We start from the raw sequence: 14,625 nt of genomic DNA on the forward strand, positions 1-14,625 counted from the left end.
TTTGGCCCTCATCCTCCTCCTTCCTCTCATCCCTCTTATCCTCTTTAACCGGGTCGACCCCTTCCTATGTCTCCCCTCTTCTCCTCTCATCTCCACCCCTTTATGCTTCAAGCGTCAGCTTTTAGAAGCAGCCTCCTGAACCCAAAGCCTATTTTACGGGGAGTAGTTTCTCACTCCTGACGCTGCGCTTAGAGAAATTAGTAAGTGACTGACACGAGACATCCGCAAATTGAATTTCTCAAGAGGGAATGTGGACCTTGACACAAACACACATGAATATACACAAGGCCATAAAGTCATGCTCTTTTTTTTCCACAGGAACAGGGGACACATTGATACTTCTAATGCAAGAGTAGTCAATTATGGGATGTTCCACCCTGAAGCATGCAGGTGTTTGATAATTATGAGGGAAAAAACAGAGCTACGCGTTTCCTTTATTGTTCATGTGTATAAATAAATGACAATTTAGTAGTCTATTTGAAGTCTTAAACTTTGCTTTTCCATTAAAAGTCTCCAGGGTACTGTGATGCAAAACCTCTCTGACCTTTCAAATTAAAGCATTACACTCTAGATGGTTTATTAGTTACTCCACAATGTCAAATGGTTCCCTTAGAAGTAAAAGTGAAGTGTGCAGTAAAGTGTATGTTAAGTTTGCTTAAATGCATTCCATGGTTTGCTATAAGGTTGGTGTGTTGTTTTTATATTTGAATTTTTACAGTCATGGGAAATAACAGCAGGTAGTTAATAGATAAGCACAGTTTTTCCTGGGGTGAATTTGAGGGATCTACATATTGTGTTTGGCAACTAATTTTGTCTCCCCTAAATATGTTGCTGATTTGCAGCCTCAAAATATTTGTTCAATTTTTACAGCGAAGCATTTTGGCCTATTTCCAGCCTACCTCTCCCCAAAAATGTGTTTGGATGTGGGCATAAGTGTTCTGTAGCCTGAGAACCAGCTGTGCCAGTCATGTGGCGATTGGGTAGTAGAGCGCTGGGACTGGTCTTCTTGTGTGTATTGTAAAGGAAGCTTATGGGCGCAACAGAGGGGCTGTGATAGTGCCAGCAAGACTGTAGGGGATTATTGCTGCTGTTCCAGATCCTGAGGAGTTATGAGAAATCAAGCTGTTGTGTATACAACAAATTAAAGCCACACAGCATCATTGCTTTCAGGAAAGAAAAATATTAAATGTGTTCAGACATGCTTAGCTTGGATTTGAGCTGAGGGTGTGTGTGATTTGTTGGCCATGTACAGATGTATGGCCACATCTTTCCTTTGTTTGCCAAGTGTTTGTCTTCATTTGTCTCCAGATCATTAATCTTGCTGTGATTCTTCCTTTGTTTGTCAATGTGGCTGCAATGCAGGAGTTTTATGGACACAATGATGCATTGCCGGTCGTGGCTTTAAAGCGACAACAAGGGGGAAAACATGCCTCTTTAACAGAATGTAAAACATGACTACTGTCAGGATACATTTCCTCTTTGTCTTATTTAGCCCTACAATATACAAATTAGTTTGTGGCAATACCCAGATGAACATCTTTTGTGTTAATCAAAGTGACACAAAGGAGCTCCCTACAACAGTTATTTCTCTGTGGGTGGCAGACGGTAAGTGATATCATTTAACACTTGAGAATCTCTCAGGTAATGCACATTATCAATATTATTCTAATCCAAGACTTTTTAATAAAATTAAACATAACCAGTTTCAGAAGAAACTAGAAACCTTCAGTTGTTATACCTGTGAAGTTCTCTGTTTCGATCGGCAGAAGGTGGACTAAACCAGGCGACAACCAACAAACACATTCATATGTGTGGTTAAAATTTTGAAAACTACCCATCAGTGGTTTAGATAGAATACAGTAGAAACCACTTCCGATAGTTTTCACGCCTTACAGGTTGGCTTTCACGCCCTCATAACATATATCCATTCACCCATCCATTGTTCCGCGCATTGCTCTGTTCTTCCGCCAAACTGTCAGGACGGCTGCATTTCCTTTGCATTTATATGTTATCCACAGCATACAAAGTGCTGCCAGCCAGCTGTAGTCTGCTCTGTTTCCCATCTTCTCTCTTCCGCTCTCCTTTCACTGTCTGTCTCTCTCCCACTCCTCTGGAAAGACAATGGACAGGTGTGGCAGGAGAAGAGACAGATGGCAAGGATGACAGGAGACACTTTTGGGGAAGGAAATGAAAATATGTGAAGAAAAGGACAATCCAGCACAAATACACTTGCTGTGACACACATTTTACTGTTCTGCTGCTTTGTTTGCAGGCATAACAGCCAGCCACATAAACTACAATTATTGTTGGTGCACACAAACACACACAGTGCATATGCCCTCTATAATAAGCCTTTTTGATGCTTTGGCCTTGAGGCTAATAGGCATGCTAGAGGGTGTGACAGCTTATAGCATCCCGATGATGGAGATGTCATTGAGCCACAGTGTTTTATGTCTGACCTGTGCGCTTGTTGCAAAGATTGAATTCCAGACTCTCATCTCCTATATATGACAGTGCATGTGCACTGTAATACCGCCTGTAGATGTGAAGACTGAAGACATATTGGGACATGTAGAATGTTCACACACCTGCCATATATCCATGGGATTTAATTTTTGCAAAGGCACACACACACGCACGCACACACACACACACACACACACACACACACACACACACACACACACACACACACACACACACATTTATGTCCTAGCCTTGTCCTTGTTTCAGTCAAGGCCCAGTGCTACCTCTGGACGGGCCATTGACTCTTGTATCTCATAAAAGTACTGTATATAGTAAAACGTGTATGTTCTGTAGTCTATTGCGGCCTTAGCTCCAGTATTAAGGCTAATGGGCCTTGTGGATAAGCTCTAAAACATGAGGACTGATTGAGGTTTGTGGCTTTGAAAATCACAGTAACAGGACACTGGCCAGGTCTGTTGTTCCTCGTCAAGGATGACATCATTGTTTAGTCTGTCTATTTCTACAGAAGGTGGTCTTTTCACGATATGTTTAAATTGGGAATCAAAAGATTTAAATTTTGTCTTGTTTAGTGTCATACTCCTACACTTTTTCACCTCTTTCACTACGGTATTTGACCGCAAGCTGCTGTGCATCCTTTTGTTTCTATTCCCACTCAACTTGTGTTCTGTATTCAGTTTATTCATCTCCAACTTTCTGGGATTTGTAATTGTAAAAAATCCATGATAAAGTTTTTTGTACTTTTGTTTCTTTTGCTGGATTCAGGGTATTTTCTCCAGACGCTGTTCCCACCCTCGCAGCGTACCTTCCAGGGTTGCATGCAAGCAATCTTGGTGGATGACCAACCAGCGGATTTGCATGCGGTGGAAAAAGGCACTATGGGAGCTTTTGAGAACGTCAGCCTCGACATGTGTGCAATCATAGACAGGTAAGAATGCTTATTCCTGCATGCATGCACATCCATACAATCATTTATGAATGACAATTTATGGAGAAAAAAAAATGCAAAACTCAAATAAGTGTCATAAATCAATGGTTTTATATAGGGGGAGTCCTAAAAATAATCTCTGAATTTGTATTCAGAGAGGTATGACTCGCAGCTCTGGGTGTTGTGAGTGTAGCTGTACAATACTATATCATACTAATAAATAGAAATGACGCCGTGGATTTCCAGGGCAAGGGGTGTGTAAAAAAAAAAGAATCAGTTTCATCCTTGGAAAAACATTGTGTGATCTTAATCTAACATCGAAGGAGGAGCCACTTATTTCTAAAGTATACCAGAGCTGGATATTCTGCCCATCACGTTCAAATGTTGGCTCACTGGAAGCTATCATTGCAACTCCAATTTATATTGAAACACACTGGGACAAATCTTACCTCTGGAATCATCCCGGACTTGCTTTATATTGAATCTGATGCCAGGGTGCATCATTTTGGACTGGTTTAATCTTTAAGGATTAGGTTTAGTACTATGTTAAATAATAGTTCAGTGGTTTTCAGTCATGCAATGTCCAAAAAGATGTCAGTGCTTATTAGACACATGGAGTATGGATTGCAAGATGAACGTGAGAAGGAAGCTGCAATAACTAGTTGACCTTGCGCTGATTGGAACAGCATATCCTCTATCCAGAGTGATTTGTTTTCAGGGTAGGTTTGTCAATAACACTTACCCTCATCAATATCCCCACCCGGAGAACGAGACACCAACTGCCACGGCTTGATTTAGATCAATTTCATCTTCACTTCTACAAAGGTCTGGGATACTTAAAGGTGGACCACAGCTTGAGCTGTTCACACTGATACAGATTTTCAGAAAGGTGTATATGTAGAGCATCTGTATGTGTAAAAAGAAGTCCACATCATTTTCTCAAATTTCTTAGTCCATACTGAAATGGTAAAACAATTAAAAGTTTGATTCCTTTTTGTTTTTTTGTGATGGAAGTCATATTATAAATGTTCACATTGTTTTGGTTATCAGGTGTCTTTGTTATTGTAGAAAAGTGATTTGATTTAAGGGTAGATGACCAATATACAGGACTGATATCTGGACATGACGATTATTGGTCAAATCACTATTTTACACAGTCTACGAACATAGTATACGTGATTAAAAAAAAAGTGGTGACCACATTGTTGACTGACTGTGTTGAGACTATTGGAAGATAGCTTTTTAATGTGGGAGTGCTTTACCTTATGATTGTTGAACCTGCAATAACTGATTTTTTTGGCCAATATGGGGCAGCATGAACAAGTTGTGAACATATTTGACCAATTATAACATTTTAAAAAGATATGCCAGAGCATACGGTTTGCTGCTTTACATATCCAGCGAACATTAGCGTTTATTTGTATGTCCAATTTAACTCTGTATAAACTCTGTTTTTGGTTTCCACAAACTTTGCCTGCCTGTTAGCGAATAGTGATTCTCTGGAGCTTATTTGCTGAAAACAGCTGCATAGTCTGGCCAAAAACAAAACCAGGAAAGCAGGGAGTGTAAACCAAACTGTAAATTTGTAGCCTGGAAAAAGTGAAATAACAAGTTGAAACTCCATAGAGATGAGCAAAACTTCCATTCAGGGATAATTATCCACATGTTTAGCATAGACATTTGATCCTTTGTTTGTACGCAAGTATTGATTGTTGCTACTTCAGAAAACATATGCTCACATTTTAAAATAACCAAAAATAGTTCATATATTGTGACTTACTATCTTTAAAAAATGTGTTTTTAAGGGTGAATTTTTGGTTTTTAAGATCTGTAATATTTTGAGCACAGACAGCTCTTACATTTTTACAAAGCCCTCTCGTCTGGATACATTTTCATGCCATTTGTTTTGCTTTGCAATGTGAATAGAATGAAAATGTTATTTTTCCAGAATGTACAGAAAGAACAGTAGACTGATTTGTATGACTAACGCTGTTGAAAGTCGTAAGATGTCCTAAAATAGTGTCCTACCCTTGCGTCTTCTCCTCTCTGTTACTTAAAAAATGTTGCGTATCAGCCCTGCATTGTTTGAGGTGGGCCCTGTCCTGCCAGGGAAGATGAATGGGTCCAGTGCTACCATCTAACTAATCAAAATGTCTTTGAAGGCAGCTCAATAGCCCTGTCTGACCTCCTCTTGATCAATGCCGTTCCACTGTGAGATTCTGTTTCGGCTGAGAAGGTGGAAGAAGTAAAACACACATATCTCCACAGACACGGGGCAAGGCATGCAAATTCCCATATTTCGCAATGTCACTGTCATTCTGTGAGGGTACTGCAACACACACATGAAAGCATAATCATACTGAGGCACTCCATTCTCTTCAAAGATTTCAAATTCTCATACAAAGCCCTCCGCATATGTAGTAAGTGTACTTCAGTGCTCACAGCTTGCTGAGCATAATGTCTTTTGTGATTGTCGGTGCTTGTCAATCGCAGCCCATTGTGACAGCACAATGCCATTTGAACTGCACCGCTGGAGCTATAAAACTCCACGAGAAACATTGATCACCGGTATATTAGAATGTTCTATTTCATTTACATTAAATGCAATAGCATGTTCGTAAAGTTCATAAATGACAAGCAGGTACATGTGTGGTAATGTTACCTAAAGTATCTTTTTCTGCCCCAGTCAACACAATCGCAGGGAGGTGGATGATTATTTTGCAAATGTAACTGTTCTGCAGCATAATTACAATGCAGATATACAGTCAATTCAAAATTACACACCAGCCCTCCGTTGAAGATGCTTCGTCATGTTTTCAGAAGGAAAGATAATTCATATGTAGTTTATTGTCCCTTCAGGGTTGACTGCATACAAAACAGAGCTCATCCACTCATTATAAAAACATTAATAAGTGCATGAAACAGTATATAGACGTAAACAGAAGAGTTACAATTAGAGCAGCGATTGTCTTGTCTCCCGCTCTGTGCTGCTTAACTGCCCGACTCCCAACATGACTAAAGAAGAACTCTGCATTTTAAATGGACCCCTGCAGCTCTAAGGAGTTGCAGTTTGTTTTCCCCTCCAGCTGGCTTTTCTCATCTTATCAGTAATCACTCAAAGTTGTATAAGGTATTGTTTTGTAGTTATCTGTACATGTGTCCGAGTTTGTGTGTCGAAAACCCCAGCTCTGAAACTCCCGTGCCTCGGGATCCATCCCCACTAGGCCTGAAGGCAGATCAAACCTCAGAACTTTGATGTATTCAAGATCTGAGTTGGTATTGAAATTTCAACAAGAAAAAAAAAGATGTCTGAACTCCTATGTGTTTATGCTGTATCCCCACTGAGAAGGATAACACTGTTTACATACACTACACTCCATATTTCAAGTCCTTTTTCAAAAAGTAGATTTTGACTGTAAAAGAAACACACTTGTACAACAGTAATACGCATGGAGAATCAGCACGATAAACTCCAACTCTCTCACCTCTTAAGAATTTGTGGCAGTATCGGCAGACATGCACTAAAGTTGTTCTCATTGACACTTTAGTGCGTCTAATGTGACGGTTCTCTCGCTATCCTGGAGGCTGTCCTGGCCAAGCTCAGCAGGCAGATGGTTGACATGGTGTCATCAGCTTGATTGAACTCACATGGGCCTTCTAGGCTATGAAATAACCTTGCGTGGACATCCGGCTTGTCATATTCAGTATGTGACAAATGGTGGCTTGTCTGGGATAGGCCTAAAGTGGTTGCTCTCAGCTGTTCACAAAACCGTGTGTAATTTCAACATTGTGTGGAGATTTGGTAAAGATGATGTAAACTGGTTTTTCAAAGTTTGCCTTCTGCTAATGGTGGAATTAGTGCATTTGTCTAAATGTGTATTGCAATGTAAATTTCAATTTGTCGTGCTGTTCATACTGTATAATACTGTACTGTAGATGAGGATATTCCCCAAAACTGTGTACACATTTTCTGTGGGTTTCACCATATGTAATTCTCCGTACCAGATGTTTTTTGCGTCAACATATTTAACAGGCCTAAATTGACGCACAGAAAAAGTCAAAGGTGTTCTTGTATTCCTAATGTCTCACATATGTTGATGGTAGGACTGGAAGCAGGCTAGTTGTTACATATGTTAGTATTGTATTCATATCAACACAATCAGACATACATCAGAATGCATCTGCTGCATGCTGGCAGTATAGATGTGTGACGGTGGTTTGTGTTTCTGACCGTAACATATAGAGAACATGATATTTCTTCCTCCTTTGAAAGGCGTTGCATGTCTTGCCAATGTTTAAAAGTGCTCTCTCTTTCTCTAGGTGTATGCCAAATCACTGTGAACACGGCGGCCGCTGTAAACAGACCTGGGACAGTTTCAGCTGTACCTGTGATGGAACAGGATACACTGGAGCCACCTGCCACACTTGTAAGTGTGTTTGCATGCAGTTGTGTGTTATTTGCTATCTGCCCACCCCCTTAACTCGAAAACCACTGTGTTGTGTTACTTGAGCGTTTGTTTAATTTGGCCTTCCTCTGCTCGGCTTTGAGTGATTTAAGCTGTTTCTTCTTCCAAAGCCACAATCCTCAGCAGTGGGACAGATGAACTTTTGAAATGTTCAGAGGCCAGCCTTTCCTGACTGTGTTGTGCGGTTTGTTCTGGTCTGACCCAACCAAAAGCACGAGCACACAAAGAGAACAAAGTCTGAAAGCCCCAAAAAAGCCAACGGTTATTTTTAAAGGCTTAACAATTGGAGAATGCCATCCTTCCTCCCATGTGCTTCAGACAATGGTGTCTTTTAAAAAAGGATGAGAGGGGAAAGTTTTGGAAATATTGTGAATGTTCAACATAAAATAACTCACGGATTGTATATGAAGTGTGGGACAAATTGAAGAATGGAGTGAGAGAAAAGGGCATTGTTAATAATACAGCATTGTATTGGGACTGGCGTGTGAATTTATCAGAATGGAAATTTAGCATCGACACTGATAACAGAAATATGAAATTAAAAAAACACACAACATACATTAAGATGTCTTTGTGTGACATATTTATCTGTCTGTGTTTGACAATATATATGATGGACCAATTCACTACTTAAAAATAGCTGAAGGCACATTAGTGACCTGGAGTTAATAGGATGAATTGGCAGACCAATAGGAGACTAAATAATGCCTTCTGTTTAACGTCTGTTGTGCAAGTCTTAAAACATCAATTTAAGTGCTCATAGTAAGCAAGAACTTTAATAATCTATCTACGGATTTAAAGTCTTTTTTTTCTATCATTGTAAGTGTTACATCTTTGGGTCTTGGATTGTTGTTAACTGATATTTTCTCTATCACAATTTAAATCTGGATTTGGGATTATGTCCATTGATTTAATGACTATAATTCAGTTTTGGTGAAGGTGAAAGTGGTGCAGAGGTGTTGCATCATTCTAATCGCATTCCCTCTCCAGCAATGTCTCTTTGATTTTCTCGGTTAGCCTTTGAATTTTTTTGTTTTTTTCCACCTCTGTGAAGCTGGACGAAGTACTGGTAATTCAGCTTCCTTTGTATTACACCGTTTGACGATTGCTTTGAAATATAAGTAGTGCCTCACAATTCTGTTCTGATCCTTATGAGATGGTTCAACAAGGTTTCGTTTGAGAGGATATACTCTCTGCAAGCAACTGCATCACTAAACTCCTGGATGAGCAGACGAATATCTATAAGAGAAAAACTAATAATGAAGAATATGTAATGAAAGAAGAAACATGCAACAACATAAACCGTTATAAAGAGCTTCAACTGAAGGACAGAGATATTCTTTTTTTAAACTCGTTCTTAAGCCTGTGAATGGTATCTCCTCAATCAAGTTTCACTCCAAGTTACGCACACACATTTCTCTTTGAAGTGCAATTGTTGCCTCACACACACACACACACACACACACACACACACACACACACACACACACACACACACAAAAACACACACACACACACTGTCGGTATGTGTAGATCAACACAACCATAACATCAATATGTCGTCAGATTGCTAGAGTGTGTTTGACAAGACGCTGCATCCGAATAAGAGACTGGCAACCACAAGAACGTGTCTTCTGGAAGGAGGCGAAAGAGGAAGCTACTTCAAACAATGTGTGCTATTTTAGATACATCCCAAAATTAGTTCTATCAATCTTTGGCCCATTACAGACACAAACATATAAAGGGGCTATATGCAGGGTGCTTTCTTTTGGGAGGTGTATCATGTTGTTGTGTTGTTGTTATTGTGGGCAGCATATACTTGCAGTATAGTAACTCCTATAATGATTCCTAACCCCACACAATATATCAAAAATATCATCACTCAGTCATATCCAACATTTCATTTTTGCTGTGTATTTTTTAGTCTGGTGTGTATTGCTCATAACAACTTCAGCTGTGATGCATTTTTAGTCTTGTTTCCTCCTTTTCTCGAATGCTCATTTATCTCCTTTCATTTTGCCTCTGCCCCACTTGCAGCTATCTATGAGCCGTCATGTGAGGCCTATAAGCACCTGGGCAAGTCCTCTGACACCTACTGGATCGACCCTGATGGCAGCGGACCCCTTGGACCTTTCAAAGTCAATTGCAACATGACAGGTGTGTGTGTGAGAGAGCCAAAAGTCACTGTTCTGTGTGCGTGTTTGTGTTTGTTTGTTTGTGTGTGCTCTTGTCTGCGGTGCATCTACTCTGTGCAACCTCAGTGACCTGTGAGGGAATAAAACTCTCCAGCCCTCCTTATTCTTAACCTTAGACAGCAACACTCTTGACCTGCTCTGCTTGGGGTTTCCATGGCGACACGGTCATGACTACTGACATCCAACTCTGAAGGAGCTTCCACAACAGACACACATACACACACACACACACACACACACACACACACACACACACACCCAGCACAAGCACATATGAAACTGACCCATTATGCAAACCTAAGAGTGCTCCAACGGTCCGAGTGACACCTCCGTCACTCAGTCACTCACACGCACGCACACACACACACACACACACACACACACACACACACACACACACACACACACACACACACAGTGGAATAAGTAGGTGGTCGCACGCAAGCAGAGAAAAGGCGAGACTTTTAATGAAATGTCACTGCGCTCCGCTGGCTCGCCCCTTAGTCACGCTGAATAGCACACTCTCCCATACCTTAGAAATGTTAAGACTTTTTTCTTTCTCCCACACGTACACACACCTGAGAGATTTGAAATGCACACACACACATTACCCAAGTAAGGGTATGAATGAACAGGGAGATGTCTGACTGACTGGCTCATAGTATAACAGCACAGAAGTGTCTATTAAACCCTGTGTCGCATAGCTGTGGCTGAGATTACACAGAAAGAACTGTCATGACAGCCAAACTGGTGTGTGTGTGTGTGTGTGTGTGTGTGTGTGTGTGTGTGTGTGTGTGTGTGTGTGTGTGTGTGTGTGTGTGTGTGTGTGTGTGTGTAATTATCAGTGGCGGGTCAGCAGGGTCAGCGAGGCCTTCTCTGCTGGCCTGAACAGAATCACAAAGTTATTGCTATTTTATAATATAATTTTATAATATATATATTTTTTTCAAAGCTTGATTTATATTCTAATGGAATTGTTTTTCACAAATACACTACTTGTATTATAATAATTTCCCTTTTAGCTTATATTCTCATTGAGCAGCTCCTGTCTCCTGTCTGTGCTCCTGCTGCCCTGCTTTCTGTTCCTGGAGCCAGCTGGCTGGCCAGCTTGACGGGCGCTCCTTAACGCTCTTTGACCAATCACATCTCACCTCTGTCTTTCTCTATGTCTCTCTCTCTTCTCTCTGTCTTCAGTCTCTCCGCCGGTTAAACACGGTAACGTGTGTTAGCTGGTTCTGTCCTCACTCACTGTGTGTGAGTGAGAACAGAAATACCTTGCACCAAACACTCCAGTACTTAAGGTGGCGCTATAGGCACCTAGTCACGTTCGTGGCGCTACTTGAAGTTGAAGGGCCTGCACACATGCACCATCAGCTTCAGCTGTTAAACTCTACAGCTGGCTTAATGGCAATTTTCAGGCCCGCCACTGGTAATTATACATGTGTATATATTAATCTGTATGTAACAATTGACTGATATAAGTGGTCTATTCTTTTTGTAAAGAGGACAAAGTGTGGACAACAGTTATGAACAACCTGCCACCCAAAATTGCCGTGACTGGCTCCAGTAGAGAGAGACGCACCGTCTTACAGGTTAACTACAGTGCCTCTATGGACCAGGTAATATACACACACACACGCACGCACGCACACACGCACACACATACAGACAGACCCGTATTCATGCATTATTCATAGAAAGTCTTGTGTTGCAACATTTGAGTTTTAGATTTTTTACAATTCAACAACGCAAAAAAGGATTCCAAAAAGTAGAATGTTTTTTTTTATGCCTCCCATCAAAGACTGTTTTCTACAAAGTAAAACTGATGTGCTATTCTTAAATGAGAAAATACAATGGGGCGACAAAAAAGCAAGATGTGTTGTGTTTTCTCTTGTATTAAAAATCGTAGCTATCAGATTATTGATTTCATGCCAAAAGACTGCATTTTAATATCCTCTTGTGAGGGAGGTTGACTGTCAAGCAAAACAGTTTGCGTGTTTTTTTTATTTTTTATATGATATCCGACACTTGAAGGCATGTCTAACATAATGTATGGTTCTGGGGTTACACTGTCAAGAAGACCCGCCATGTTCCTGTTCACTACACCATCTTCTATTACAACAGGCTGCCTTAATGCGTGATATATGCAATTTTTGCAACGTCCAAAGGATTGTTTTTTTTCTCCCACAAACCCCCTAAGTTTGGTCGGGTTCTGTAACTATCTCTCATAGTCTGCCTCACCAAGATCTCACCATGTTTGGGCTCCCTTTAAAAAAAAATATCTTTACTGTTTTTGTGCTAATTAAACAAAAGTTAGCACAGACGTGCCTTCATTGACACCTCAGTCTGCACTTTCCAAAATTAGAGAAATCAAACAAAAGTAGATTGTAATTAAACAAGTTATTTCTTCCAACGGCATACAAATGTATTGTAATAACTCATCTGAGCTTCCATTGAGTTGTTTGTAAAGTTGTCCCACTGCTAACGGTGTGAGACCCGATTGCTCAGTTTTCAAGTAAGAGTGAAATGAGTCATTTCTCACATCTTGTAATGCCGTAAATACACAGAATAAATTAAGTCTGTGACTATGGTGACATTTGTGCTGTTCCTGTTTTGACAAAACCCCACTATTAGCTGCATTATATGCTGATTCAGTCTTATTTCTATCAAATGCACAGAGTTAATGTCACTGTTCCCCCTTATGTCCCTAACACCTGTCTCCTGTGGTGTTGCTCCGTACAACTCAGATGACCCAAATCTGCTATCTCAAAATACAGAGTCCATATTTTAATCTTGAACAAGTCGCCTAAACACACAAGCCATTTTTTTTAAATCATGTTCCCCGATGGCCTCTAATCAGACTCGGTCAAAAGCAAACTGTGTGCGAACTTTACAGGATTTACTTCTCCAATAAGGAGCAATTTATTTCCCCACAATGTGTATAAGACCACAGTTTTCGTGTCGAGAGTGTTTGAGCAGCATGCGCTACCTGTAATTTTGTCCTCTTCTAATTTGTATGAATCACTTGTTCCGTTTTCAGCTTCTTTCAATCACGGGAATTTTTATTTAAAACATTACAGTGCTCTTTATTTCATTATGCAGCTCAATAAATTTCTTTCACATTAAATTGTCCTGTCTGGCTGAATAAGATAAAATAAAAATGCATATCTGTGCTCGTGCTTCTAGGTGACAGCCATCACCTCCAGTGCAGAATTCTGTGAGCAGCAAATCGCCTACAGCTGTCGCATGTCCAGACTGCTCAACACTCCAGGTAAGGGCCGAGGATGACTTCTTTATTCACCACCGACTCACGCACAGGTTCACAGCGCTGAGACGGGCAGGATGTGGTGTCATAGTTCCTATTAACAACAGCACTCTCTCCCCATCTGCTTGTATCTAGGAAAGAAAGAGGGGAGGCAAATAAACCAAGTTCATAAAAAAACAGAAAAGTCATTGAACTTGAAAAGTCCTGGATACAATTTACATGACTACAATATGTGTGATTCAATTAAGATTAATTCAGCCTGTATTGTTTGTGGAAGTTTGAGCAGTATCACTCTCTGCGTGAGGTCATTTCTGCACCGATCCAAAATTGCAGCTTGCATGCTTTAAAGTGTAGATCTAAGGTGCAATTTTAATGTTGGACTACCCATGCGCACGCGTATGGCATAGCTTGAGCCGGGATGTTTAAAATGTGGACTGATCAGAAACACATTTGACATTTCTAACATGGCAACCCGCAGCATAAGGGAGCCATATAAGCATCGTAGCAGCATGCTGCAGCGGCTACTGCTGGGCTCAAATCAGCTCTCAGTCTCACCTTTTCACCCCTGCCACCAAACAAGCTTCCATTTTTGGAGGCTTTGAGGTGTGAGAAGAAAGAAACCAGCCATTCAAACACAGGACGTTTAATCAGGAGACTTGTGTTTGAAAAGCTGTGTCGAGTAAGTTATTTTTTAAGTTACATTGGCGATGTTCGTGACATGCTTTCAGTGCTTATGTTGCGTTGTTTACGTATTTATTTTAAGCCCAACAATGATGTTTTAGTGCTCTTGTTACCTAAACCTGAGCAATTATTAGTTTACATTCACAACATTAACAATATGATTACTGCGACTGTTCACTACTGATACTCAGTGCAAATGATGCCAAGTGACGAGTTGGAGTGAGAATGGGTTGTATCCTACAGATTGTGTTGCCTCCTTCTGGTTTGTTGCTTCAGGCTTCACAGTAGAATTCCAGGGTCACACATCTGTATGTTCGCTTTTTATATTTCATCGTGTCTTTTCAGAGCACTACAGAAAAAAGTACTGAAACAGAGCAATGGGTCTGAGTTGTGGCCTGGCTGGGATCATCCTGAATAGATTAACTTGGATAACATTCATTTGAATTGGATTTGTTTGGACTCAGTCAGTTTGGCTGTAATATGCTAGAGCAAGGCCTGGCATGGTCTCCAATGTTTGGTTTGGATTGGTTAGGCTGGCTAGTGAAATGACTGAGTTGTGTAAGATTTACCCTGGATTAGATACACTTAATTTGTGCTATGACGGGG

General features: G+C 40.5%; 1 protein-coding gene across 1 annotated transcript in view; it reads left to right on the plus strand.

Annotated features, from left to right (window-relative positions):
• cntnap2a (contactin associated protein 2a) overlaps window positions 1–14,625 on the plus strand; it is a 313,006-nt gene that overhangs the window by 206,374 nt on the left and 92,007 nt on the right. Inside the window, exons 11-15 of the mRNA XM_068581486.1 lie at window positions 3,250–3,412; window positions 7,733–7,839; window positions 9,916–10,035; window positions 11,577–11,692; window positions 13,260–13,344. Of these exons, the coding sequence (XP_068437587.1) occupies window positions 3,250–3,412; window positions 7,733–7,839; window positions 9,916–10,035; window positions 11,577–11,692; window positions 13,260–13,344 (591 nt within the window). The remainder of the gene's footprint in view (window positions 1–3,249; window positions 3,413–7,732; window positions 7,840–9,915; window positions 10,036–11,576; window positions 11,693–13,259; window positions 13,345–14,625) is intronic.

This window comes from Clinocottus analis, unplaced genomic scaffold (assembly GCF_023055335.1).
Source record: "Clinocottus analis isolate CAN_PGR_092001 unplaced genomic scaffold, fCliAna1.0.p SCAF_18, whole genome shotgun sequence".
NCBI lineage: Eukaryota > Metazoa > Chordata > Actinopteri > Perciformes > Cottidae > Clinocottus > Clinocottus analis.